Here is a 26,319-nt window from a genome sequence, read left to right as displayed (position 1 = left end):
TCATATATTGATTTTCATCATCTACTCGTCAAATATTTACGTTGTTGAGATTACAGAGAATTTTTTCAAACTTGAAGTCGCCATCTTGGATTTCAAAATAGCTACAGACGTTGATTTTCTGGAAAATTTATCTAAACCGAAAGTCACCATCTTGGATGGATCAAAATACCTCCAGACATCGATTTCCCTTATCTACTTGCCAATCCCATTCTGAAAATAGCCATATTGTTGAGGTTATGAAGAATTTATCAAACCGGCCATCCGGTTGGGACTCGAACCCAGGTGCGCTGCGTACAAGGCAATCGATTTATCAACTACGCTACGCCCACCCCTTTATTAACGTTATAGAGAATTTATCTAAACCTAAAATCGTCGTCTTGAATTTCAAAACGGCTCCAGGCACCAATTTCCGTCATCTACTGGTCGACCCCAATCCGAAAATACCCAACCTTTATTAGTTAGCTAAGAATATGTTAAATTGTATAAAACTTCACTGAACGTACGCAAAACTTTTTTACGTACTGTATTCGTGAAAAAGAGTTTGTTATTTCGAATTTAGTTCGTAAAAAAGGTACTTAAAACGAATATGTTAAAGACGTTAATAAGAGTTCGTAAATGAAGGTTTCAGTGTACTAGTTCATTTAAAAAGTACAAAATCTACTTGTACTTTACAACCGGAAGCCACGTGCGTAGATTTTAAACCAGTATCAGACATCGAGTTCCATCATCCGCTCGTCAACCCCATTTAGAAAATACATGGTTCGCGTTGTAAAATAAATTGCTCAGCTGAAAGTCACCATATTTTATTTTAAAATAGAGTCAGGTATAGACTTCTACTTAAAAATATAGATCTCTTTAAACCCGTAGCTATAAACCACAAATCACTGGTTGTTTATGTAATCCTCGATACCAACACTCCAGAAAATGTTTGATCGATCTAAAACTCAATATATTTTACTAAGAGATCACTGGGTACCAAATCCAAAAAATACACCTCCAACACTCAGTTTATTCAAATTTTACTTAACTTTCTTTTAAGGTTGGACAGAGAATGGGCAAAAATCGAAAACGAAAAACTAATGTAGAATGTTGTTATAGTACTGGTGATTGATTTTTATGAAGATCTAACACACGGTATGGAAAAAAACTGTTTTTTTTCGTTTTCGATTTTTGCTCATTCTCTGTTCAACCTTAATGATTATACGTGGAATTTCGAAAAACACTTTTCTACTGATTTTTCAACACTGTCTTCAGCACCGACAATGCGGATAGATGTTTTCGATTCAGAGTGCACTCAAAAACTACCTTATGTTACGACATGGGCTATCAAAACGCACACGTTGAAAATGATGAGTGACCCTCAACCGGGACCGTCTCACAGCTGGGGACACCATCAGTAGCTGGATAACGATGCCAGGCACCATTTAAACCCCCAACGACTTTCGGTTATGTACATGTGAAACATTTAGATTATAAAATGGCGTCAAACATCAAACTGTGTCATCTACTTCTCATCCCTATTTCGAATACTTCCTTTATCGTTAGTTATAGAAAACAATGCACAATAGAAAATTGCTAGATATGTTAAAAAATTGAGCTTCGTCGATCTCTCGTGAAGTTCGTTTCCAAAACAACCGGATCATTAATATAATAAAGAATTATATTAGCCCGGAAGTTGCCTTAACATATTTTTTAATGGCGTCAGACATCGATCACACAGACATTGTTCCAATTCATCGAGTTGGGTCGATTGGCTATATAACTAGGTCGATCGGGCTTCGGAAAACTCTTCAAAGTTTAAGTTTAACTCGCCTGTATACGAAAGATAAAAGTATATTATATAAAATGTACTCATTTAATTGAGATTTCAATGCATAAGATTCGCTTTATTTATTTAATCAATACTCGACACTCTAGGTACCAATTCAAGCCAAACACCGTCTTTAGCCTGCAGTACCACTATACTTTCCAGTAGCCGCAGTGGAATTTTGGATTTTTCAGTAAGCTCGAAAGTAAAATTCTTCATCAAATTATACAAAATGGCCTTCACCTCCATCAGAGCAAATCTCGATCCGATACAATTCCTTGGACCAATTCCGAACGGTAAATAGACTGCGGGATTAATCTGCGACCGGTTTGCCCAGCACCGTGGCGACCCTATACCAACATATGGAGTTGGACAACGTCCTACATATATGGGGCTTTATAACTATAAAGACCCAAACAAAGAATTATGTTCGTCACTATGCACAATATTAAACCATTATACACCGCGTTTCGCATCTTGCGGGATTATTATATACTATATCCACAGACTAACAAACATAACACTCGAAAACAATGCTTCGCCCGCTTTAACGATCATTTTAAATATATTTGTAGTTGGGACTGTTGCCACATTTCAAATTATGGCGCCACTGACATATGAACAAGCATATGGGGGATAGACCACTAGTGAAAATTTTTTCCCGAACCTGAAGGGTAACCCATCAGCAAATGAGTGTTTGGGACTGTGAATAAAAAGTGGAGCACAGAGACGCCCACCTTGACAGGAGGCTGGGTTTGCCTCACTAAACCGTTGCGGACCGAATTTATACGGATCAGAATCGAATTTCCACGGTACTACGATCGTGATTCAATGCAGTTATCGGGAACCACAAAGTCTGCCCTTTGTCAATTTTAACACGAATTCCTTTGCGGGGCCGGCGAAACACTTTTTTCCCGAGTGGGTAGTAAGATTCGGACTGATTTCTACTCGTAGTAACGAAAGTTCAGACATGGTGTATGTAAGTAAAAGTGAAATTTTCCGGATAATACCTGCTGGCTATTTGGAAATACCCTTTGTTAACGGGTTGTGTGACCGACGGATACTACAAATGTTCCACAGCTAAGTACCAATTACTCTATTGTTTTAAATTTCGTTGCATTAATTTTCTGTTTCCTACGATAAAACCTTCTTTGCGCGGGTACTGAGGTCGATTTGATTATTTATCCGATGGCAAAATAGCACCGATTAATCACCTGTTTGACATATATTATATTCATCTAATACAGCAGGCCCCTGGAAGGTCTACCTTCGAACCGAATATAACCCATTCAACATCATCGAATATCGCGTGAACTAACTAAACAATACTCGGCTGTGTACGAAGTAGTATCTTGTCTACGTACCCGCCTGGAAAGTAGAGATTGATGGTGTAGTCTCCGACAGGGACCTTAATTTCGAAATATGGGGTTGGCTCATTCCAGAACCCTTTGCTTCAGTCAGTGCAAGCAAGTGCGTTCAGTATAAATCGAGGAGTATAAGACCTTTTTTTCAATCAATCTCATGACGAGCCTTTCGCCGGATCTACTCTTCTAAATATTGTTCTTTTGAACGGAAATCGTCTACCTGTTCGCCTTTTTGTGCCTCAGGGCATGCCGCCATTGCGAACAATTGGGCCATAAAGCTACCCAATGTAGAAACGTAGAAACCACGACTAATTTCTACGCTTCCTTGACCACAAAAGAGCGAGTCTGACAGTCCCATTGAGGGAACATGTTCTACTCAAACACTCAAACAATTGATGCTTCGCGATGAAATGACAATACTTAATGATTGCTCTTTGAACACACAAATTTATCTGACAGCAAAGATGCTTACGCTAAGCATTGTAGTGCGCATGTCACTGTAGGGTTCGTTAGATGATGACAGCTATGCATCGCTTCTATGCTAATTATAATGACAGTAGTGGTGAGGGTGATCATAAAAGAGGCTGTGCTGCATACATTCTCACCACAAAACAAATGGTTTTATATTTACCCATCAACGACCATGTGCATATCGTTACAGTCCCAAGGATGTACTCCATTCGATGGAGCATGGAAAGCACTCCTTGCATTTGTGGACACTTAGATAAGAATGGTAATGGAAAAAGGCGAACAGTTAGGCATTAGTAGGTGATATTCATGAAAGATCGCGTAGCTTCAACGATTTTTTCAGTATTTCGTGGAACAATGGATGTTTAGGAATCCTAAAGGCACAAACAAGCCTTTCGGGTTCAATCATTGTACGTTGGATGAGCATCTCCGGTGTAGTGGGGTCGTGTAAAGCGGTCTCTGAGTTTTTGGTGACGATTATCGCAACATTAAACATGTTGTCCGGTCGTGCACCTAGAGCCCTAGCGCCAGATCTCCGTTAAACGAATCCCTTCGGCCTCGTTCTAGCCCGAGATCCTCGATCTTTAATTTTTTTTTAATTTTCGTCAAGCATACGTATACTACAGTAGGATTCCGTTTTTGGCAACAATATATTTTTTTTTCAGTTGCCAAAACTGGAACCGTGCCAAAAATGGAACCATACCTTAAAAGCTTTTATTTTCAATTTGTGACTTCATAAATGTTACAAGAACATTAATTATGTAATAATATGTGAAATGGAATGAAATAATACAAAAAAATCAGCAAATTTAATTTTATTCGCTATGCCCACCTCCATAAAATATAGTAAATATGGCTCCTATGTTTGGAAAGAAAGTCAAAAGTGATATCCATTATTACAACAAAATGTGTATTGAGCATTTTTTTAAAGATTTACTATGAACAAAAACAATGCTGCCAAAAATGGAACCCATTTGTTGCCAAAAACGGAACTTTTTTGTTGCCAAAAATGGAGCATGCCAAAAACGGAATCTTACTGTACATAGAATGGTATAACAATATTTGCTTATATACTATACATTATTTCTACGGTTAAGTCCAAATTTAATAGTTTTCTGAAGGTGGAAAGGTCGATTATTGCACAATTTTCATTATAATGATGCATCATTCTATTGATGGTGCTATTTTTAGCATAGTTTGTCCTAAAAAATTGTTCTTGGAATAAATTACGAGTTCTTGGTTGACGGCTAGGTACATAAAATTTTGTTTGCGAGAGTACTGATGCGGATTGTACACGTTGAGAAATAATGTCGTTGATAAAGCATAGCATGGCAAATTCGTGGCGTTCTTTGAGTGTTTGTATGTTCATAAGCATGCAACGTGCTTTATACGATGGAAGAGGAAATGTCGTCTAGTTTAGTTTACGAAGTGCGTACCAAAGAAATTGTTTTTGGACTGATTCGACGCGTTCTTCGTACAGGACAGTGTATGGGTTCCATGCTACTCTGCAATATTCCAAAATTGGCCTGACATATGTATTTTATAATGATTTAATTATGTAAGGGCCTTCAAAATTATTCCTTGATACGGTCTCTGCTACTCTGATGTTGAAATCAATTCCTCTTTTGCCTTCCTTATAATAAGCCTAATAGTGTTTATCCTTGTTTCAATTGCTAATCAAATAATAGTTCGTGCTAAAAAATAACAAATTGTATATCTAATCTTTGAAAATATTACTGACACATTCTTTCGTGACGTTACAACGATTTGACGATTCTTCATTCCATAAATATGTTATAACTTTATCAAATGAACGCCTATATCAAAACTTATCACAGATTCGGAAAACAGACAAAATTTCACTAAAGATTTAATAAACATAAACTGAATATACTAGAAGAGGATTGTTTTATGATCGATAATGTAACGTGACGTTACAACGTGTCACAAATTAGAACTTTCAACGTATTTATAAAAATGTCAAAATATCTGCTCTATAAGATTTTTATCAAGAACAAATCTTCTATGATGTATTTATAAATAGCATACGAATAACTAGGTGTCATTAAATATATTTTTATTGTTTTGTTTCTTATAAAGCATCTTTTAACTTTCGTGACGTTACAACGCTCCTTTCTCAGAAAAGCGATATCTCATTGCGTTGTAGCGTCACGAAAATCTGCAACTTTTCTAAAACTCTATAAGTTACGCTGGTGCTATTGTTTTGAGTAAAATTTTAAATATTTATCACATTTAGCCATGATTTAATGATAATTAACTCGAATAACAATATGGCGTTGTTGAAAAATCACGATACAGTTTATTTTTTGATTGTAGCAGAAATAATTGATCAAACTAAAAAAAAATTTATTTGATATCTTGTTGTGGATAGATTTGAGCTATTAGACACATTTATTTATTTGACACGGCTTAATATGGTAGTTTAACGGAGCCAAAATGGCAGCTTTTATCACATATTTCACAAACAAAAATAAATTGGCAGTACTGCTTTCTTTAATTTGGTAAGGAATCAGGTTCCCGATCAGAGTTTATAGCATGATATTTGTATTGTTGGGCGTAAGCAAGTGGATTTAAATGACAAAGCGAGCACAATTGTATATATTATAGTTACAAAGATTCAGAGAAAAAGAACACGTCACATCGCCGTGATGTTACTATAGAATGTGTTACATCCAATCGTCAATTCGACGGAATTTTAAATGTCTGCAAACACCAATAAACACTCCCTCATCTATCTTTTTTGAGCTCATTTAAGATGAGCCAAAGCGATTTAGTGCGGTCACCCAGATAGGTCCCTGTAGACCCAATTATGTTTTTGCAACCTCCCGTAAATTCGGATAGATACTCGTCTATATTGGATTTAATACGTCAGGCATTTCGATTATGTAGCTTCGAAGATGTATTTCGGCTTGTAACGGAAGAGTTGGTTAGTTACTAACTGACGGCACGTGCGACTACAACAGAGGTTGCAGACAACCTTATAATGGGTGTCTCGTCGATGATGCGGCGAAGTGTGGAATGGTTGATTACTGTGAGGAAAGATATATTCAGGGAACGCATTATTATTCATGGCTAAATACTAACTCGAGAACAAAGTTCAAAAATTCCATCGCATGTCCTGGATTACGTTGCTGTTAGCGTAATTGCATCGGAACGTGCCATATGACTGGCGCCGAGGAGAGTACAGCGTAGGTGGACTTTTAAATGAAATATAATGTGACGTTGCTCAATCGTTTATTAAAATACCTTCTCTAGTGCATTCAAGTATTGTAGATCAAATCTTACATAAAATTTCGTTTATTTTCTGAATCTATAATTAGGTTTGATGAAGGACTTCATTTGGAAAAGTTATAAGAGATCTATAGAATGAAGGTTGGTCAAATCGTTGTAACGTCAAGAAAGAATGTGTCGATGGTATATAACCCCTTAAGCACCTAAGGATATACATTTTGAATTTATGAATATCACGTTAGTATAATTTCCTGTTTACGAAACAACTTGAAAGCGTGTAAATAAACCATACGTAGGAAAATTTGACACTATATCTGATAAATCATTCAAGCGTCCTATAAAAGTTGAATTGCGTGACGTTACAACGCAAAGTGTACCCTGTTCTAACTTTAGTTCCGCATATCCAATAAAATAAATTGTAGGCTTTTTACAAAAGTATTTTTGAATACAAAGAGTATCCGGAATATAAATTTGAACAAAATTTTGGTTTTTTAATAAAATTAAAAAAGGGCATTTTTCGTGACGTTACAACGCAGAAACAATCAAAACTTCTATTAGTTCAAAAAGTATTAGTGGTCAAATCAAGAAAAAAAACTTTCTAGTTTTACTGTTCTACACTCAATAACGAACAAATTCCTTTAAACAGATAAAAATTTCAATAATAGTTTCATGAAATAGAACTTTTCTTAGAAGTCAATAATTCAGAAGCCATTTTCCGTGAAATTCAACTTATTTTTCTATATATTTTTCAACTATTTGTCGAAATGCTAATAGTTGGATTACATAACTTTTCAATGGTTTAAACACTACCGAATCGAGGAAAAAATATTGTGATACCAAAATAAGACAAAACAAAAACGTCCTTCTGGTGTACAAGCCCGCGGAATGTGTCTACTAGCTTCGTCCTTTAGTCTGAATAAAAATGCACTAATTTTTTTCTGCACATCGATCTGAATTCCTTGATAACAGATGCGCTAGTGCACTGAGTGCACGCTGCTCTGAAAATCTAGCGAAATCGTCTTAGGGAGCCAGCGGCGGCTCGTTCAGTGGGCCATACACACTCAATTCGTCTCGGTAATTTCCCAACAGCTGTATAGTCAGCAAATTTAGAAACTGATATCTCAGTAAAGTGAGATTAGTTTGCTGATTTTCGATTAAATATTTTCCGAGTCTCAGTACTCAAACGTCATTTTTACTGAGATCTCAGCAAAAATAATGTTTGCTGAACCTCAGCTGTTGAGATTTCGAAGCGCAAATTCTTCAACTATAGCATCATTAACTCCTATACGCGAACCAATGATAAACCTGATGACATGAAAGACAAATTGTATGATCAACGAAGTGTCCCTCAAATTAGCTATAAACCCATCAGGGCCAGAGCTAGGCTGTGGTTGTCGAATCACATATATTTTGCGCGTACCCAACATCTCGCCTCAGTTCAGCACTTTGGACCCCGTGTTTTGGTTACTTCACCCAAAAAAGAGTATATAGGGTAAGCGGTTTCGCATGTCTCGTATACTAGTCGTTGACATTATTGTAAAAGGTATTATTTATTGCTGTTTAACCGTGATAATCAGGTCCGGTCCAGCTGATGTTGGGTACGAAATACTTGCTAGTCAGCGTCCCCCTGATCAGGGCCGCAACTGTTTTTCACTTTGTGAGAAATTTATGTAAAACAGTCCAGTGTTGCCGATCCCGCCAAGAGCAAACCGTTCGTCTGAATATACGACAGTCAATACGGATGGGAATCGAATAAATCTCCACCATCGCTTTGAAGTGAGCTACTAGCATCCAACGTGGCCTTAAAGTCCGAAACGGAATGCTCCGCAAATGACGGAAACATCGTGATGACTGTAACAGCCTGCAAAGCAAAGTCATGTATGGAAGACGCTGCATCACGCTAATCTCAGAAGGCTTGGGAATCTTCGCACGCTTGGATTGCAGTATCCCATTTTGATGAATTAGTTAAAAATAGTTTTATTTTCGTCACCGCCAAAACAATCTACACATTATCGTCATAAGTTGTTTTTTTCTCACGATTATCTAAGCAAACCAAACTACCGTCCAAATCTATTACAACAATAAACAGCGTGACAGATGACAGGTCAATGTCTCATCTATTCATTGAATTGAAATTTGCATCAAAATGAACAACTACAGCAACGTCAAAACATCACAGCATTCGCAAGGCTTTCTTCTATAGAATTGATGCAGCAAATGGAAACCTAAAATAGACAAAACTCGCCAATCAACAGCAAACCCTACGTGGGGCCAGCCCGTAAATGCTGTGAACATTGCTCTAATTACATTCATTGCGATGAAAAACAAAAAATCCCTCGATTCCATCAACTGTGACGGTGCGGTGATGTCGGCGGCTTGCTACTGCAACTCCTCTGTTAAATACCAACCAACACCCGGCAGCAGCCTCAGCTAAATTCCACAGCGGATTCATTTTTGACATTTTTGCTTTTACTTTCACGAAAGCGAAACTTTAATTGACGCGTGAATTTTTTTTTATTGCCAGATAGGTTCAAGATTGTCCAAATTTTAACAATGAATGAAGGCTGACGGAAAATTGAGCACCTTCACGCAGTGACGAACTTGGCGTCTAACGAACCGAAGCTCGCCGTATGAGTAAACGGTTTAAAAGGCATCGCAGAGTGCGTGCAAATGATGGTCGATTTAAGTGAATATTTCTCCTACGTCTAGTGATTAATTTGTTTTGGCTTCGTTGATATACCGATGTGGTTCAAGGGTTAAGGAATTTAATTGAAATAATTTGATTGCTTACATAAGAATGAAAAAAATTATTCAATTTGAAGAATAAAGAGGACTTAAATAAATAAATAAATTGGTACACAAGCTGACAGTCGTTTAGTCGGTCAGCCAGCTACTGATGAGACGAAGTCGATTTACAAAAGTTGTAGATATTGTGCCCTTTACGTAGAATATTTTATGTATTGTTCTTCCTTCGGGAGCAATATAACAAAGTGCAACGCATTGACTTGTTAGCCAAACCACAAAAAACAGACTTCTATGTAAATAAGTTTTCTAATATTTGTGTAAATATTTGAACGAATATCGGTTAAAACATTAATGTGACCACACCAAACCAGCCTATCCCAACTAGAGGCGTCAGTATATCGGCCATTTTGAAATCTCTATGTGATCAACTATCACTACTAAATGATGTGGCGACAGTAGCGCACCTGCTGGTGATATCCCAATTATGTTTGAATAAACCTTCATATAATCTAGATCGATGTCTGTTCTATGTGGCGTAATTTATGCAGCGATGCAGAACTTTTGTGCTTGCGAGACATCATCCGTGATCAGGTGTTTGCTTGTGAACACGAGTTGTGTTCAGTTTTGGGTTGACTTCCTATTTGGTGACCAAGTCGGTTCTACCAGATACTGATGAGACGATGTCGAAACGAGAACTCACACCGTACTAAAACAAAACAGTTTCTTTCAGAAAGGGCAGATCAAATTATACCCACGAAAGATCCCCGATTTGCGGAACTCGAACCCATCACGAGCTCTGAACAAACGTGCCACTGAATGCATGTTCGTTATTTGAAACAACCAAATCAATCGGATACGCAATTCAGCCGCAAATTGACCAAATTAACGATCCGTAATCCAATTTTCCGATTCAATCATTACCGACACCGGCATGGTTACATGCTACCGCCTACCTCCCCGCTCTCCGATCTCGAAATGCTAACAAAATTTGTTTTATGCCAAACGCCGTCGTTTACGAATTCGGAGCAGTTTTTCTTATCAGTGCGCAAAAACTAGCCCCCCGTGCTCACTACCCCGGAGAAGATTATGCAAACGATACAACGACGACGGACGGTCGACGACAGACAGAGCAATGGCTCGGAGTGGCAAAGCAACACTTCCCCGCCTTGGTCAGCAAGCGGAGACAATTAGGAAGCAAGTCATTATCATGAAACAGTAGGGTGATGAGCCCATTTGCGCCATGTTTCTATTATCATCCTACCCATTTGAAGCCGTTGGTTAGAGCAGTGTCTGCCATCTTTGTTCAACGCATTGAGTCAAATGGTAGCGCAACAATAGGGGCACTGAATTCGAGTTTTCGTTGCGCTCAAATAGGAGAATTTCACTGTTTTCAGTGCATTTGTGTTATTATATTGGTTCTTAACAACGAAGCAAAGCTGTTGAGGTAAATTTTTACGTATTCCATTGATTGTAGGGCGAGAAATTAACGAATTAGTGAGGCACTTTGCTTAGTATGGTGAAAATAGGCACTTCACCCTATATAGTGAGTGAGACTTACCGTTGGCTAGGGAGAAAGAGGTTAAAATAGTGATCTTTAGAGGTATGTGACCGTTGAAAAAATATTTTATCAATTTAATTCATTTTATGACAAAACGGGAGAACGTGTAAGCTAGATTGGCATATAGCAAAGATCATCTTGTGGTTCTACCACCGACAAACTGACATGACACTGTATTTTCAAATTTGGCAAGATATTATTAGAGAGTCGACGCAAAATTTTGTAACTCGTACTGTCAAACGGACGTTCGTTTGACAGTACGAGTTACGAAATTTTCAGTCAACTCTCTAATAATCATCGAAGCTACTCTATGTAACTAGAGTTCCTCCAGTAGAAGTTTGGACAAGAGAAAATAGACAACCATAGTTTCAAGGCACTTGGCTCAAAGAAGTTTGGCTATACTTGAAATAGTTAAAGGAAACTATAACCTTAGAAATATATGTTCTAGTTTTGTTGAACATTTGATAAACAGCTGAATCAATTTTGTAAACATATATATAAACAATATTTGACAAAATATGAGGTAAATCAGGGCAAATGACATACACTGCATTTTCGGCGAAAGATCTACGGTCCGATCGTAAATCGTTTCATTCTCGGAAATGGAATAGTTTATTAAGCAATGTGATAATAAATCCCGAAGTTGTTGTAACGGCATTTAATTAGCATGACACTGGAAGGTGAAGTATATTTTTCAATATTATGAGCCATAGTACTCAAGGGAGAGCAAGGATGTGAGGGAAAAAAGTTTAGTAAGCGTGGAATAGGGTCATTTGAGCAAGCTTAGAGTTTCCCGGCGACTTAACCTTTTGCATGCTACCGCAGGAGTTAGGATCTTTTGGCATTAGAATACAAATCACCTGAGTCTGTGGCATGCCCGGACGAGCGTAAAGTAACTTGTTACTTCATGCTGTCGGAACCGACTTGAAGTTGATTCAATTTTTTCGATTCACTTTTCATGGAGTCTCCAGAGAACAAAGCCAGTCAATACCGTAATATTGCCCGTGCTTTTCCAAAGGAGACACGACGATTATTTTTCGTCGCAGCAAGATTCGCAGCGCTATTCGGCGCACGATTCATCGCAATGTATTTCTTATGGAAGGACACTAATAAAAGGTGGTGCAATTTTGTGTAAAAAACATACAAAAACCTGAAACTTTAGAAGCACAGTTTTAGTCAGTTTTATTGAGAAATTCAGTTAAAGTAAATAATTAGCATACATTAAACTTGGGTAATGCATATTTTTTGACGTTTTCAGCATTTATTATCAAATGCGCCAATTCAATGCGTCGCCTCAAAATGATTAAACGACTCGTTTCCAATGAAACGTGCAATACTTTCTACTTAAAACGTTACTATACGATGCTCCGCTCATTTGAATTCGAAAAACTTCTGCTCGTTTGAATATGTCTTGTCCAGACTTTTACTAGAGGACATTAGTGTTCTTTTACGAAAGACACGTTAAGTAATGATGTGTAACTGATTATACAGATGGAGTTACTGTTCCGAGTTTAAATTATTTGCCAAAAATTTTCACTGAAATCGTTCTAGTTGTCATGTCAGTTTGTCGGTGGTTCTACTACCCAATTCTCAAACGATTACAGATATCAGACTAACTCATAGTTTTAGCAATATTCCCACAGCCGGCTGTTTGACGCTCAAATTTCTGTAGTTTAGGGAAAAAGTAAATTCTTGAGCGTTTTTTTTTTTTTAAAAAGACATATCTGCAATGAGTTACTTTCTTTGTTTACTTTCTCTTCTGTTTATAATTCGGTCGCTTTAACATTTATCCCTCAACTCTTTGCATAATATACTAGTTAAAACCACCGTCTTTCGATCTGTACCGTAAAATAAGTGAAAAGTGTTAGAGTGACGCCGTAAAAATCGAAAGAGAAAGTAAACAAAGAGAGAAACTCATTGTAGATATGTCGTTTTGAATAAAAGCTCTAGAATTATTCTCGATGGCCGCCTATCCAGAGTTTAAGCACAAGAAAAACATAAATAAATATGTTTTTGCTCTGAGTACACGTGTACTCGGAGACTAACCACCCCACCGCTTAAACTATTTTCATTTCGTGGCCGCATTGCCTGCTTGTGGCGTATCCTAGACCTATACCTGCCCTTCAATCCAACTCCGTAATGGAGCGTCGCTGAGTCGGTGGCCTTCCTTAAGCATTACATCAACATTTCCAACCCTATCCTAAGTGTCGGTGAAGATGGTCGTGTCCGTAATGACGATTCTCATGCTATTGGTTTACTGAACTCAAAAGAGATAAAGGTTATTCACGAGCAAGATTAGTTAAACTCATAACCGCTATATCAGTTCTGCACGACATGATATTTTACATGCGCTCCTTTCTGCGTTGACCAGTTCGACGCTATGGTCGATCCAGTGATCTTGGTTGGAGGGTGGCTCCCGGTTCACTAGTGTCCCGACGACCGTATACTGGTGGTTTGTTGCATTCGGTCCAGATTTGTTCAGCGATTCTAGATGGAGGATTGCGTCCGGTTCCCTGATGCTACGGACTACTCGGAATAGTCCCTGATGGTGGATCCTTTCTCATCAGACGATGAGATCTTCGGCAGTGGAAGATCTTCCGAAAGGGTGGAGGTTGGCTTCCGAAAGGCACCCTGACAACCGGTACTACCTTTATCTCCTTTATCTCTCTTCGGCAGATTGGTTTACCGAGTGCCAAGGACAGTCCAACGATTCCAGTTATCTGGTTCATCGGTGCCTCGACGACCTGAAGCCCTGTACGTTGCTGATCGTTGCTCCTCTCACCACCTTCGTTACAACGCTGACATGATCTGAGGGACTGTTCTGTTCAACGCGTCCCATTTTTCTTCTTCCTTACACATTCTTTGGACAATATTGCTCATGTTGACGTTCTCACCAACAATGGTTCCATTTCGTTTTGGTCGTGCTCGAATTGCGGGCATTGGAAGACCACCAGGGCGATCTCGCGTGGCTGAAGCTTTTCAGATACTTCTTGAAACAGCCTTGACCAGACAAGAACTGCGCCATGTGGAAGTTCACTTCACGTGTCTCGATCCCTATAACACTCGCTATCATCTTCGAGTAGAAGGTTTATGGGAATCAGTTCGTACGCTACCTCGGACGAGATAATTCGATACGTGCTAGATGGCCATCAGCATGAACGTGTAGTTCAGCCAAGATCGTCTGCCGTCACTCATGCAGGTCCTGCGTCTTTAAGTACCGATGTGGAGACACTCGCCAGTAGTCGCTTTTTACTGCTGTCGATCGCTGAATTGTTGTACATAATCCTAGATAGGTTCGAAATCTCTTTTACGGCAATCCCGCATATGTGGTCGATGTGCCTAAAGCTTAACCGATTGTCTATCATCGCTCCCAGTTGTCTAACTTTCCGCATTGAGTCGATGATACACTCTCCGACCGAAATTCTCGCCTGTTTCACTCAGTGTATAGTAAGTGCGACTTACCGTTAAGCTAGGGGGAAAGATGGTTACAATAGACGAATTTCGCGCTAAATCGTATTCAGAGTTGGCAGCACCCTCCCAGATTTTAATAAAACTTTCTGTACATGTAGACTTTGCCACAAAAAGCCAATTTGCATACTTTGTTTTTCCAAAAATGGTCTAGACTGTCTTTTGTAAAGGGGCAAACTTTTGTTACCACTTTTTTCAAGTGGCTATGGTCTAAAAATTTTAAACCCTACAAAAATGTTGTAGGAATCAGGAATCAGAATATATTGGCTTAAATGGCACGTTCCCCGTAATCGGGGATTTGTGCCTTGCCGTGTGTTTTATCATTTCCTGAGCGGAAGGAATGGACAAGGAGGTGTGGGGCAGTAGAATTGGAAGGGAGGGAAAAATAATAGCACAAAAACCAAAAATAAATAACAGGTAAGTTAAACTCACAAGTAGTTCAACTTGCCTGCGAATAAGCCTAAAGCTCTTTACCACATTGGAAAAGAAACTTTAGTATGTCTCTGAGTTTCAGTCGTCCAAGCATGGTTTCGTCTATATAAGGACGGCCGAAGATTCGAAATCGCAATCGCGCTACCGCTGGACAGTTTCATATCAGATGATATGAGGTTCCGTAGTCGGATTCACAAAGATCACATGAAAAAGACTCAGCGCGCTGATAATTGAGTTTGCAGTGGCCGGTTAAAGCCCTGGTCAACATGCCGCAGTGGATATTCTAAAAATGTAAGAGACTTTTCGAAACCATTGGGTATGGTTGTTCTAGAAACGCCTTTGGCCACACGTTTGTAGACTTCTTCAATAACTTCGATGGTCGAACGAAGCCCAGGACCATATTTTTTCCCTTATCCAACTTGTCGAAATTGGCATCGCGGGCTCAGGACCAACGAAGTCAATCGCTGAACCTGCCCTGGCCAATTCGTCAGCCCAGTCATTTCCAGCAATACCGCAATGTCCGGGCACCCAGACAAGGTAGATAGTGTTGACAATGCTTCGTTCTTCGATTTGGGTTCGGCAAGCGATCACTAGCTTGGACCGGGATTTGTCTGAGCTAAGGGCCTTGATTGCAGCCTGACTATCGGAGCACAAGTTTATAACTCTGCCGGACAAACTCAGTTGAAGGGCCGATTGTACCCCGCACATAATCGCAAAGATTTCTGCTTGGAATACAGTACAGTATCTACCTAGTGAGTGAGATTGTTCCAATCTCATTTCACGACAGTAGACATCAGCACCAGCACGTCCCTTCATCAGAGAACCGTCAGTGTAACAGACCACTTGCGTTTGTTGTTGTCTTTCCATATAGCCAGACAACCACACTTCTCGAGAGGGAATACTGTTCCAAAGCCCAGTAACCTGCAGTCTGTATGCACATGATAGTGCTTCTTGTTTAAGGTGTATGTGTAATGGTTTGATATTTAGAAGTGCCTCAAGAGCAGCAGTCGGAGTCGTGGTGAAAGCACCAGTCAACGCCATGAGCGCCATTCTTTGCAGATGGTTTAGCTTTGATTGGACTGTCATCACCTCTCCCCTCTGCCACCACACAAGGCATCCGTATGAGAGTATTGGACGTACAATTGTCGTGTAAATCCAATAGATGTATTTAGGTTTGAGACCCCAGGTCTTTCCAAAAGTTCGTCTGCACTTCCCGAAGGCCATGCACGCTTTCTTGACTCTGAACTCAATGTGAGCAGACCAATTCAGTTTGGAATCCAATATGACTCCAACGTATTTGACTTGATCTGCACACAGTAGCTCAGAATCAAAGAACTGCAAGGGACGAACCCCGGTTGTTATTCGCTTCTTCGTGAAAAGAACCATTGAAGTTTTGCTTGGGTTAACTGATAGTTTAACTTGTCGACACCACTGTTCGACAGCTCTTAATGCTTGTTGCATTAAGTCAAACATTGTTCCGATGCAAAATCCAGTAATTAGTATTTGGTAATCGTCAGCAAACCCGTAGGTTGGAAATCCAAGCTCATTGAGTTTCTTCAACAAGCCATCAGCTACTAAGTTCCATAACAAAGGTGACAGAACGCCGCCCTGAGGACAACCGAAAATACTCAACTTCCGTATCTCAGACTGTCGCAGTGACAAGCGAAGTATGCGGTTACTAAGCATTGCGTTTATCCAACCCGAGATACATGCAGGTATCCGAAGACCGCGCGTCGCTTCCAGAATAGACTGGAAGGACACATTGTCAAAAGCACCCTCAATATCTAGGAATACACCCAAGCTAGATTGCTTGAGCGAGAAGGTTTTCTCAATGTTGTAAGCAACATCGTGAAGCAGTGTGATCGTGGATTTCCCACACTGATATGCATGTTGCATTTTGTGCAGTGGATATTCAACTTAACTAACGTTCCTGATGTGACTGGAAAGCATAATCTTTTTCAAGACATGTTTAAGAATATCAAATCCCTTTTGCAGTAGCACGGGAAGTATTCCATCTTTTCCGGGTGATTTGTATGGAGCAAAACTGTCAACTGCCCACTTGACCGATTCAGTGGAAACCAATGTGCGTGTTAACGCTCATGAGTCCGAATCACCAGAATTATATCTGTGAACATTGTTCAACTCCGGATCGATACAACCTGGAAAGTGTGTGTCTAAGAGACAATTAAAAACATCTTTTTCGTCCGTCACATAAACACCATCTCTGGTTTTTAAGGAGTTCATCTGAAAATCATTCGATTTGGAGAGAATTTTATGTAACCTGCTAGCCTCGTTCAGACTAGAGACATTAGTGCATAGCTTTGCCAGCCAGCCCGTTCTGCAGATCTATTAGATTTCTTATATGCACTACGAGCTGACCTGAAAGCCCTGGAGTCATCACGCTGACGCCGGTTCCAAGCTCTTCTCAAAACATTCTTCATTCTTTCAAGCTCAGCCCTCCACCAAGGGGTTCCCTTAGTCGATTTAACAGTACGAAGTGGACAAGCTTCTTCGTAGGATGCTAATATGAATGAGTTTGTCGTATCCACGACGTCATCTAAGTCGTCTAGTTGACTAATTGTTGGAAAATATCCATGAAATTTAGTCGCCAAGTTTTCCAAAAAGAGGTCCCAGTTTGTAGATTTAGGATTACGATATGTTACCACATTAAAGGTGACATCAAAAATGATGCCCCAAATGATGTGATGAGCGGAAGCCCATTTCTGCTACAATATGATACAACGGTTTCGAAATCATCAGAAGGAGATGACTCGTCATGCAGTAGATATGCTGAGCAATATATATATATATATATATATATATATATATATATATATATATATATATATATATATATATATATATATATATATATATATATATATATATATATATATATATATATATATATATATATATATATATATATATATATATATATATATATATATATATATACACTCAAGTTTTTTTTTACGCGGTTTTTTTTTGCGCGGTATTTTTTTACGCGGTTTTTTTTACGCGGATTTTGAAATTTACGCGGTTTTCATTTACGCGGATTTTGAAATTTACGCGGTTTTCATTTACGCGGTTTTTGAAATTTACGCGGTTTTCATTTACGCGGTTTTTGAAATTTACGCGGTTTTCATTTACGCGGATTTTGGAATTTACGCGGTACCCATCAATGAGGTTCCCTTTATCGCGGATTCTTAAATTTAAGTGGTCTTCATTTACGCGGATTTTGAAATTTACGCGGTTTTCATTTACGCGGATTTTGAAATTTACGCGGTTTTCATTTACGCGGATTTTGAAATTTACGCGGTTTTCATTTACGCGGATTTTGAAATTTACGCGGTTTTCATTTACGCGGATTTTGAAATTTACGCGGTTTTCATTTACGCGGTTTTCATTTACGCGGCTCGTATCCCCCGCGTAAAAAAAACCTGAGTGTATATATATATATATATATATATATATATATATATATATATATATATATATATATATATATATATATATATATATATATATATATATATATATATATATATATATATATATATATATATATATATATATATATATATATATATATATATATATTTGTCTACGTTTCCGACAGTCAGTGTAACTGTGACAACACAGATATCGCGTGTTGTGAGCTCCGATATGAGACACGCGACAATAGCCTTATTTGCAAGAATGCAAGCACGAGGCATTTCACGTGGGTTAGTCATGCCTGTATTGTTGTAAGCAATGAAGGCAGTGTTAAGTAACTTTCCAAAATAGAAGTTTCCTTTATGGAAATACGGCTCTTGAACCAATGCTATGGAAGCTTTACCTTCCTGCATGAGTCGAGATAAATTCATAGTTGCTGTACGTTTATGCTGGAGATTGATCTGACAATCCTAACCATTGTTGATTAGAGAACTGTACATTTCATTTCCAACATAAATTGCAAAACAACTAGAGTTGGCGTAGGCGAGTTGGGATGTTAACGCATATAGCGAGCCATATTAGGTTTAAATGGGACACCATCATTTTATTCCCACGATTTGCGAATAAAATAATGGTCCACTGTGTCAGAGATTCGCATAACACAGTAAGGGCAAAACCCAAAATGCTCCGTGAGCGACTGGCATATTTTAGATCCTCCAGTCATCAAGTCTATGGTCTAAAAATTTAAAACCCATCAAAAATGTTGTAAGAGTGATTTTCACAAAATTAGGTAAAAAATCGATTTTTAAAATTTAAAGTCGATTTACAAAAAACCTATCTTTGATTTGGATGAAATTGTGTTCCAAGATAGGTAATTATGTTCCCTACCTACCGCAAAAATTCAAGTTGATTATGAGATGACTATGACTTTCATAGTTTTCGATAAAAATACGCCGAAAAAAAATTCAGCTTGGACAAGGAAAAGTTATTTTCCTTGAAAGTGTCCAAGTTGAATTTTTGACGGTAGGTGGTAAATTATTTCCAAGCTTCAAATGTCCTTTCATCTTTCCAACAGCTTTTAGCATATTGCTCCTTTTGGAAATCTTAGATTGAAACACGATTCTTCTCTGCCATATTCTGCTTTATCATTTTAAACGCTAACAACTCTACTTTAGGGTGTCCGGGATTTCGTTTTTTCTAAATTCTGCGCATAATAGAGTCATTTGCTAATAAATTTTCAGATCAACTCAGACCATCTTGCGTGTAATCATGCCACCGGGTGGTGGCATCTACAATCATGTATTTTCTTCCAAGTAGTCCACTAAACCATCAAGTTTGGTGCACTACTTGGCTCAAATTTGGAAGTCTCAGAGTGGCATGGTATTATACGTCTATTTACATCAATGATGGGGGCCCCTTAGTTCAGTGGGGCCCAGGGGACCCGAGTGGTCTTAAGACGGCTCTGCTTCAGAGATCGATTAGCGTCATCTACACGTCAACCTTATTTCGAAAATACTCGTCATGTTGAGGTTATATAGAAATTATCCAATCCCCATCTTGGATTTCAATACTTTTATTGTTGAGGTTGCATAGAATTTATCTAAAAAGCAGGATTTAAAAATGGCTTCAGACATCGATTCCCGCCATGTACTCGTCAAGCCCATTTCAAAAACACTCATATTGTCGAAGGAATGGAGAAGGCATCTAAACCGGAAGTAGCCATCTTGGATTTCAAAATGGTTTCATACATCGATCACCGTCATGTACTCGTCAACCCTATTTCAAGGGCCCTATTCGCACAGCCACGTCACTTCGTGACTAGAAGGAAATTTTCTTCTAGTCACTAGGTGACGTGGCAGTGAGAATAGGGCCCAAAAATTCCCAAATTGTTGAGGTTATGGAGAATTTATCTAAACCGAAAGTCGTCAACTTGGATTTCAAGATGGCTTCAGACATCGATTTCCGTCATCTACTCGTCAACCCTATTTCGAAAATACCCATAATGTTGAGATTGTATAGAATTTATCCAAACCGTAAGTCGCCATCTTGAATTTCAAGATAGCTATCGCACATAGCAAGAAAACGGACATACGGTTTAACTGCGTGCGAGCTTATGTCACCACTGCCAAAAATCCATACTGTCTACTATGGATTTTCGGCAGTGGCGACATTAACTCGCACACAGGCAAACCATGCAAAGCTTGCACCCGTTTGCTTGCTGTTTGAAAAGTTTACTGTGCGCTCTTCTCCTTGCTCGATTTGAAAATGTTCACCGTCCGGTCGATATAGTCATCATGTTGCTCGTTTGGCAAGCGAGCAACGAATGATTGAGTGGACGCTAGACCGGCAACAATTTTGACTTTTTTCGGAACACTGCTAATTCAAATGGTAATTGCATGCACAAATCATATGCAAAATATGAGCTTTGTCCGACAGCTCTAGTTCACCCACAAGAGGTTTCAAGTTTCTATAGTAATATATATGAAAACTCGGAAATAAAAATTTATAATTCAATAAAAAAATCCCACAATAACTCTGCATACTTTAAAACTTATGGTCGTGTAGCTTATTCTATAACGAACAGCTTTGTTGAAGATTGCATATTGATTGGAGGTTCCCCGACAAAGTTATTTAACCTTGAAGACCAACTGATTTTTTTAAATTTCCTATTCTAAGCATGTGCGAGAAAGAGAGGCAACACATAACTTTATATGAGAATATCTTTTGACCGCACAACCGGATCAATTTGCAGTCTTTGGCAATATTGATCCTTACACCTTAAGCTATATATCCGCAGATTTTGGGATGCACAAGATGATTCTGGCATTTTGTACTGAATTTATTGTTTCTATAGCCTATTTTTCATATAATTTCACATACAAACTTGAAAACTCTTGTGAGTGAACTAGAGTTTTCGGTAAAAGCTTATATTTGAAAAGTGGTATGTGGGGCCAATTACCTTTTGATTTAATAGTGTTCCGAAAAAAAGTCAAATTTTTTGCCGATCTAGTGGACACACACTGTACCTCTATTTGATTTAGAAACTTGGATGCGAGTGTGCGCAAATGCTAACGTTGCCGAAAGTCCATAGCGCTTATTGTAGCGTTCAAACATTATAGTCATGATCTTGCTCGATTGGGATAGGAGCAACAACTGATTTAAACGGGCACAAAGAAACTCTTTTTGTAACTTTTCGTGATTGGTTGAGCCACTTATTAAATTATTACTAATATTTAAGTTGGACGATTCTGAATCGGTCAGTGTATTAGGGAATAAAATGTAGCTAGTAATAGTGAAGTTCTAAGCGCGCAAATCTTACATAGTTTTTTACATAGGAGATATTTTGGATTTTAGATCGGCTCTCACTGTAAAGATGGACAAGTCTGTCTATGCCAGGAGACATGCTGTGAACTCGAGTGATTCGTAGTTATGCTGCCTAAGCTCGAACCTCATTAACAGAAGTTCTAGTTTTCCGATCTGTATACTTCACATCCTTGCTCTTACTTGAGTACTACGGCTCCAATTTTCATAACTTTCCCTACCCAGTAATCTCTAGCTAATTGAATGTCGGTAAACTGTAAAAAAGAAAATGTGACTAACATAGTCGAAATAAAAAAGGAAAAAAGAATAGCCAAATATAACAAAAATGAAGGAAGTCGTAACGAAGGGGAGGGAGCTTTAGCATCTTAGCCTCCCCTTTGGTTACGTGCTGGTATCTTAGTTGATTCTTTGTCACTGCATCTTTGGCCGAATTAATTTTTTTATACCTAGAGGCTCTTGTGACAACATGGCACTTTCCTTTTAATAGACCGTTTGGTTGGTTGGCAGATTGTTTCATATGCTTTTACCGTAAAGTCTATAAGTTTTCTGGTAGTTTCTTCTAGATATTTGGAGTCTTAAACTTTGACCTGAAAACTCTCTAAAGAAGTTCTTAAGAACTGCTTATGTACTAACATTTTAAAGTTGTTTTCTTGGTTTTCAGATTAAAGGCAAATATGTCTGTGGTCCGGTAAGGACGGCTCTTTAGATGCATAGAACTTGTCGAGATCCCATTCATATTCATGAAGTTTTATCATTTATCATACACGCAGAAAAAAATTAGAAAATATAAACAAATTTTGGTTTTAAATAACAATTTTCCCGTTTGATATAGTGAGAAACAAGATTTAGGTTTGATTCAATCAATGCTGTTGCTTGAAATTACGAACACATTCATTTGTTTGCTTTTCAATAGTTTCAACAAATATTTAGTTTGAAACAACAAAAACATGATAAGTTTAACCGAACAAACAAGTTCGAAGAAACAAAAACAAATCTTTTGTATTAACCAAAGGAAAGAACAACTCAAATTTAGTTGAAATTAAACAAAGATTCTGTTGGTTTTTAACAAGGGCATCAGTTAGATCTAACAAATTTTATTTTGATTCAACAATGGTTCTATTTAAAATGTAAATAGAAGTATTTGTTGAACTAAAAAATACATGCTTTCGAAAACCGCCATTTTATTTTGAAACATTCATTCGCCACGTTTTAGATTCAACTAAACGTTTTGTTGATTCAAAAAGGCCTAATTCTTCTGCGTGTACCATGACAAGTATCTCCCTATAAATGATCGAATGATTTCAATCATAGTAGCCCAACAATTCAATACTGCGCAGGCACCCCGTCTAGTCTAAAGACGACCTTCATAGCGAAAATTAAAACGCGCAAATCCATATGTCGCTTGACTAATGATCTAATGGAAGTAATTTATCGAACTGAACGAAAAAAAACTTTTATTAATAGAATTATAATGGGAAAAAAACCATTCGAAACAGCGTTGATGCTTCACGTCCTTAATTTTAATTGGAATGGTAATTAGTAACCTTTTTTTAATCATCACTAAAAATCTATTTGCATGATTGAACATTAGCATTGTCCTCGTGAAATATGGTGTTGCAGAACAGCAGTCCATTTGTTTGAAGCTTTGACTAAACACGTATTATCATTTCACCTGATCATTATTGCAGCTGCAAGCCCGCCCCGTTGAATTTGTGCTATTGTACTAGGAGAAACTGAACATCTGATTGATGGACATCCGGAAATGAGCTTCACAACTCGGCTCCAGATATCTATGGCCACCACAGTAAATTACACAATGTGATTTTTTTTTTGTTCGAATCGGACACTTTTTGATTTACTTCATACAGACATACTAACGTAGCTGGCGGTGAACGAGAGAGCGTTTGAAAAAAAAACAAAACACGACTTTTGAACATGGAAAAAACAACAGCGAAAATCATTACCATGAAAATTAGATTACAGCTGCCGAGCACAAACTTGTGGTTGAAGATCTTGCTCAGCTTCATGATCACTACTCGTCTTTTCCCCGCGAGGCACGATCGGTAATGTACGTACTGCAATGGTGGCGGCACGTGGCACGTTCTTGCGGTTCGTACAAACCACCGCCTCGTACGTTGTACTGTGCCGTGCTTCTTGACGTTGATCTTCACAAAACACCCCGGAGGTCACAGAGACGCAACGGTTCGACCTTCGGTATCATACACGCACGCAAAAGCACACACACTTTCTTCCGATTTCCAGAGATCACTTCGTCACAAACGGCTGGTGAAAGGTTTCCATGGCGAGCAGAACAATCAGATATCCTTCACATTTCCCGACGCAATGTCCGGCGGCAACGACGACGACAACGGAACCGAGTCGCAGCAAGCGTAACCAAGCGCAACCTAAATTCAAGAAGACCGTCACAACGCAACGCAAGCCGACAAAGAACTGAAAAACACCGCACGCGGACACCAGCGGAGAGGTGATGTGCGCACACCTGAGTGACCAACCGTCGCGTCGCGTCTCGTCGGCGGCGTCATCGTTATGGACGCCGTTGGTTGTGCACTGATCGACTGCTGTATAGCGCGAGGAGTTATTGTTTTGATGATTGGGGGAGATTCGATGGGAGCGTCGGAAAATACCTTTTAAATTATGTTATGGACGTTTGTGGAGTTGGGTGTTAATAACGGTTGGCTAACGGACTGTGAGTTGTTTCGTCGATTTGAGGAATTTCGAATATGAAATATTCTCCGATATACAAAGTTTGATAATTTTTCGACTGGATGAGCGATCATGAGACTTTGGGCATCTCAATAAATTATTTATTTTATTACAAACTCTTTTTTATTAGACGAATATTACACCAACATTTTAATTGAAATATGGCTAAGATTTGGTCTCTTTCAACGCTCTTCTTATTTTTCTAATCTAAAGGGTAAATTATTCGAAATATATGCAAAACAATCTTTCTGTATATATTGGAATCAAAATTATTAAGTAGCTCGGTAACTCTAACAATAATAGGCATAATACACTAACCCGATCGGAACGAAAGAACAAGACTATTCTGAATGAAATTTTCGTTAAAATTTATGTTATAAATTAGGTCTCGTTTGTAATTAAAGTATTACAAAAATAAATCTAAATCTCGCTGATATCTATCATGCTTTTTTTAAAGTCTGTTAAAAACACGTAAACAATATTTACAGAACTTACAAAACTTTCTTTGAGTATATAATTCATACAATTTTTGGTGGGCAATAAATAACATCGAAAATTGTACGTACAACTGCAACTATCCTACAGCTCCCCCCAATGGTGCATAATCAACTAGTGGAAAGCACCCATTGCACACTCCCCTTCCAACATTACCAGCAGTCAGCCTTGATCCACTGTGCACAACAACCGTGGAAAGTGAACCAACAACGACCAACAACCGGGCAACATTCTTCACCACCGCCACTGCCACTGTCAGTCGTCGCTACTAAGCTCCCCTAACTTCAGCGCATCACCACATCACAACAAAACTCGGAAAGGACGGAAGGAAATGCGTGCAGCGAAGCATGGCCCAAATGACCGCCCAAAGCTGTTGAACAATCCGTCGCCATGCGTCGCTTACTTTTCACTCCCGGCCGGGTGTCGGGTGCCGGGCGCTCGGTACGTCCGATAATGTTCTAAGCGTGGACGGGCAGTTAGCGGGGGGCCCCACGGCAGGTGTGCGGCTGTGGAAAGCATAGCAAATGATGAGCACTTGACGCGTCGTCGCGCTCGATGGTTTGCTTGCTGTTTAGGGAAACTTTTACTGGTCAAAGCCAAAAGTGAAGCCAATTTTTCTGTTGAACCCTTTAGAAGCTGCTGATTTAAAATATTGTGTGTTTTCAAAGTGGATAACAATTTGGAATGATATCTGCTTTCTATTATTTAGGGACCTATGTGATACGCCAAAACATAATTTTTGAAGTGAATTTTTTTTTATATGAAAATATTTCTTTTGCTGACTTAGAAATATAAAATTTTGTTCAAAGGTTATTCTAACCAATATAAGAATACACGACATAAACACACCGCTCATTTTTCATTCTTCGGTTTCATTCGAGAAGCTCATCGCATACTAATTGCGATCATCGTGATGACTAATTTATTCACCCACCGCACGTGCTGTATTTATTTGTTCATCCAGCATAACATATTCTGGAGCAGCATGTTGTTTGCTACCGAGATAGAAGTACTGGGTGTTTTTAGAGAACAACTTTTTTTTGTCAATAAAACGCCTAAAGATAAATTTTTGCCCAAATTTTGTATTTATTCAAAATATCGATTCGCGGAGCTAATGTCAGAAAATCTTTCCGGGTATTAAAGTTTCAATTGCTGTACGAAAACCATACTGTCGACCCACTTTTCAACGGCTTGACTTTGGTCGTGTTTCGCCGATAACATGTTGGCTTCTAAAGCGCTCACTATGT

At 38.6% G+C, this 26,319-nt stretch overlaps 1 protein-coding gene across 1 annotated transcript in view; it reads right to left on the bottom strand.

Annotated features, from left to right (window-relative positions):
* The window catches only part of LOC131691863 (23 kDa integral membrane protein), a 28,124-nt gene extending 3,805 nt beyond the window's left edge, over window positions 1-24,319 (bottom strand). The window contains exon 1 of the mRNA XM_058978538.1: window positions 23,818-24,319. Coding sequence (XP_058834521.1) covers window positions 23,818-23,880 — 63 coding nt within the window. The 5' untranslated portion in view covers window positions 23,881-24,319. The remainder of the gene's footprint in view (window positions 1-23,817) is intronic.
* Between the last annotated feature and the right edge of the window lie 2,000 nt (window positions 24,320-26,319).

Source organism: Topomyia yanbarensis, chromosome 3, assembly GCF_030247195.1.
Source record: "Topomyia yanbarensis strain Yona2022 chromosome 3, ASM3024719v1, whole genome shotgun sequence".
Lineage (NCBI taxonomy): Eukaryota > Metazoa > Arthropoda > Insecta > Diptera > Culicidae > Topomyia > Topomyia yanbarensis.
The sequence above is the reverse complement of the archived record's forward strand: the minus strand, read 5'-3'. Positions and strand labels throughout refer to the sequence as shown.